Source organism: Sinocyclocheilus anshuiensis, unplaced genomic scaffold (genome assembly GCF_001515605.1).
Source record: "Sinocyclocheilus anshuiensis isolate Anshui unplaced genomic scaffold, SAMN03320099.WGS_v1.1 scaffold75, whole genome shotgun sequence".
In the NCBI taxonomy this organism is placed as follows: domain Eukaryota; kingdom Metazoa; phylum Chordata; class Actinopteri; order Cypriniformes; family Cyprinidae; genus Sinocyclocheilus; species Sinocyclocheilus anshuiensis.
The window spans coordinates 1,516,442-1,518,638 of record NW_015549634.1 but is presented as its reverse complement, the minus strand read 5'-3'; the positions used below and the strand labels follow the sequence as shown (position 1 = coordinate 1,518,638).

The 2,197-nt window shown below is 36.4% G+C and overlaps 1 protein-coding gene across 1 annotated transcript in view; it reads left to right on the top strand.

Moving 5' to 3' along the window:
* Nucleotides 1–2,197, top strand: part of LOC107659703 (formin-2-like) — a 13,784-nt gene that overhangs the window by 4,539 nt on the left and 7,048 nt on the right. Inside the window, exons 3-4 of the mRNA XM_016448728.1 lie at nucleotides 641–658; nucleotides 1,440–1,501. Coding sequence (XP_016304214.1) covers nucleotides 641–658; nucleotides 1,440–1,501 — 80 coding nt within the window. The remainder of the gene's footprint in view (nucleotides 1–640; nucleotides 659–1,439; nucleotides 1,502–2,197) is intronic.

Below are 2,197 nucleotides of genomic sequence, written 5' to 3'. Positions count from 1 at the left end.
ACACACACTCACTCACTCACTCACTCACTCACTCACTCACTCACTCACTCACTCTCGCACGCACGCACACACTCACTCACTCACTCACTCACTCACTCTCGCACGCACACACTCACTCACTCACTCACTCACTCACTCACTCACTCACTCTCGCACACGCACGCACGCATGCACACACACACTCACTCACACACACACAGTGTATTTCTGACTGCATTCATCGAACTCAAGCATTCAACTAGTTATTGTTAGAAATATTCTTCTCTTTAATGCAATTCATTGTTTTTTATAGATAAAATCTCACATATGACGGTTTAAAACAAAACCCCAAACCTCATATAAAATGAAAAATAACATGGCTGGTATAATATTGAGTCTTGACTCTTGAGATGTATTTTTTCAAGATTTCAGGTCTCTATTCGTACCGAAAAGCTCATCCTGCTGTCTGTTAGTTCTCAGATTAATGCGTTATAGAGAGACGATCTTCAGTTCATCTAGCATTCAGCTCATGTGAATCAAGCTCCATCTTCTACATTCGCTGCATCTTCAGAAACAGGATTCATGTGTTTTTAAGAGTCTGGAAAGTCATTTTAACTCCGTTCAGGGATCTGAATGTCTAAACGAGATTATTTCTTTGCAGCGGTCGAGGAGCAGGAGGGTGAGTAACTCAATCACGCCGTGTCTTCAATGCCTTCGCCTCATTTCAACTCTGTGACTGGCTGAGCTGAGCGGAGCTTCAGAAATATTAAAGCACTTGTTTTCATTCTAGGCTTTTTCCACCTTGTGCTAGTGTTTGTTTACTAATGTTGCCTAGCAACAAGCAGCGATTAATCATTCCCTCCATCACTGATCACATTCACATCATTCGCATGATTACACCGTGTTTTTCATCCTTTGTGCCATGTTGTGTGAGTTTACGAAGATTTCTACTCAAACATGTGGATGCGTGTTTTTTTTATATTACATTTTTTATATATTTTATGTATTTTTTGTTGTGTGTGTGTATGTGTGTATATATATATATATATATATATATGTATATGTATGTATATGGTTGTGTGTTGCATGTGTATACAGTAGTCAACATTTGAAGTGGATCAAAAAAGTTAATCAAAGTTGCCCTAAGACAAGAACACATGTTGGTTTTATATATATATTATATATATATATATATATATATATATATGTGTGTGTGTGTGTGTGTGTGTGTGTGTGTGTAAACATTTTGATATAAATGCTTATGAAAATCAAAGAATACATTTTCTAAATATCAGTTTCTTTACAAAACTATCTAATGCACAGCATCTGCATTCAACCTTCAGTAGTGTTCGTGAAGTTAGTGTTCGAATTATAATAAAAATGATTGTTCTGAAGCTTCATATTCACAGACTCATATTTCCTATAGATTTTACAGTGTTTTGTGTGTGTGTGTGTTTCAGAGCATCAGGCCATTGTTTCAGACCTTAAAAAACAACAGGAAGAAGAAATCCTGCAAATTGAGGTATGTCTCATTTATCTCTCGAAGGCCCTTAGTTTTTCCCCACATTAAGGTCTAAATGAAAATACATCCTCATTACTTCACATCTGTAGCGTGCTATTTTATACATGTCCAAGAAACATGGTAATACCATGGTGCTTTATAATATTTAAATCCTTCTGATAAATCAGTATGAATGAAGTATTCTAGTCTTCAGTGTTTCTGTCAGCGCTGATGGATGGGATGCGTGAGAAGCTCGTTTCATGATGCATTCATTAGTTGACGTCTCATTTCCATATGCACTCCATATTCACTCATGCAGGTTATTGGGCTGATTGTGTTTGATTCGATGCCCTGCTGCTGCACTAATGTTTAATCGTTCCCAGAGTTTGTTTGATTTCAGAAACAGGAAATAAACATCTGTGGTGAGCTCAGGTGAAGTGTGCTGTAGTGTGCACTACCAGCAGAGGGCAGCATCACTGCACACTTCACTCCATCAGACCTTTACTACACGAGCATAGGAAGCTACTGGACCTTCTGTTCTAATAATACTTTAACAGAATATTATTATGTGCATACACACCTTTATTAATTATAATAATTGCACACATGTAATTACCTATTAATATTGTATAATTATGTAAGTGCAGTATTTATTATTTTTGTGTGTATGTATGTATGTATGTGTGTGTGTGTATATATATATATATATATATATAT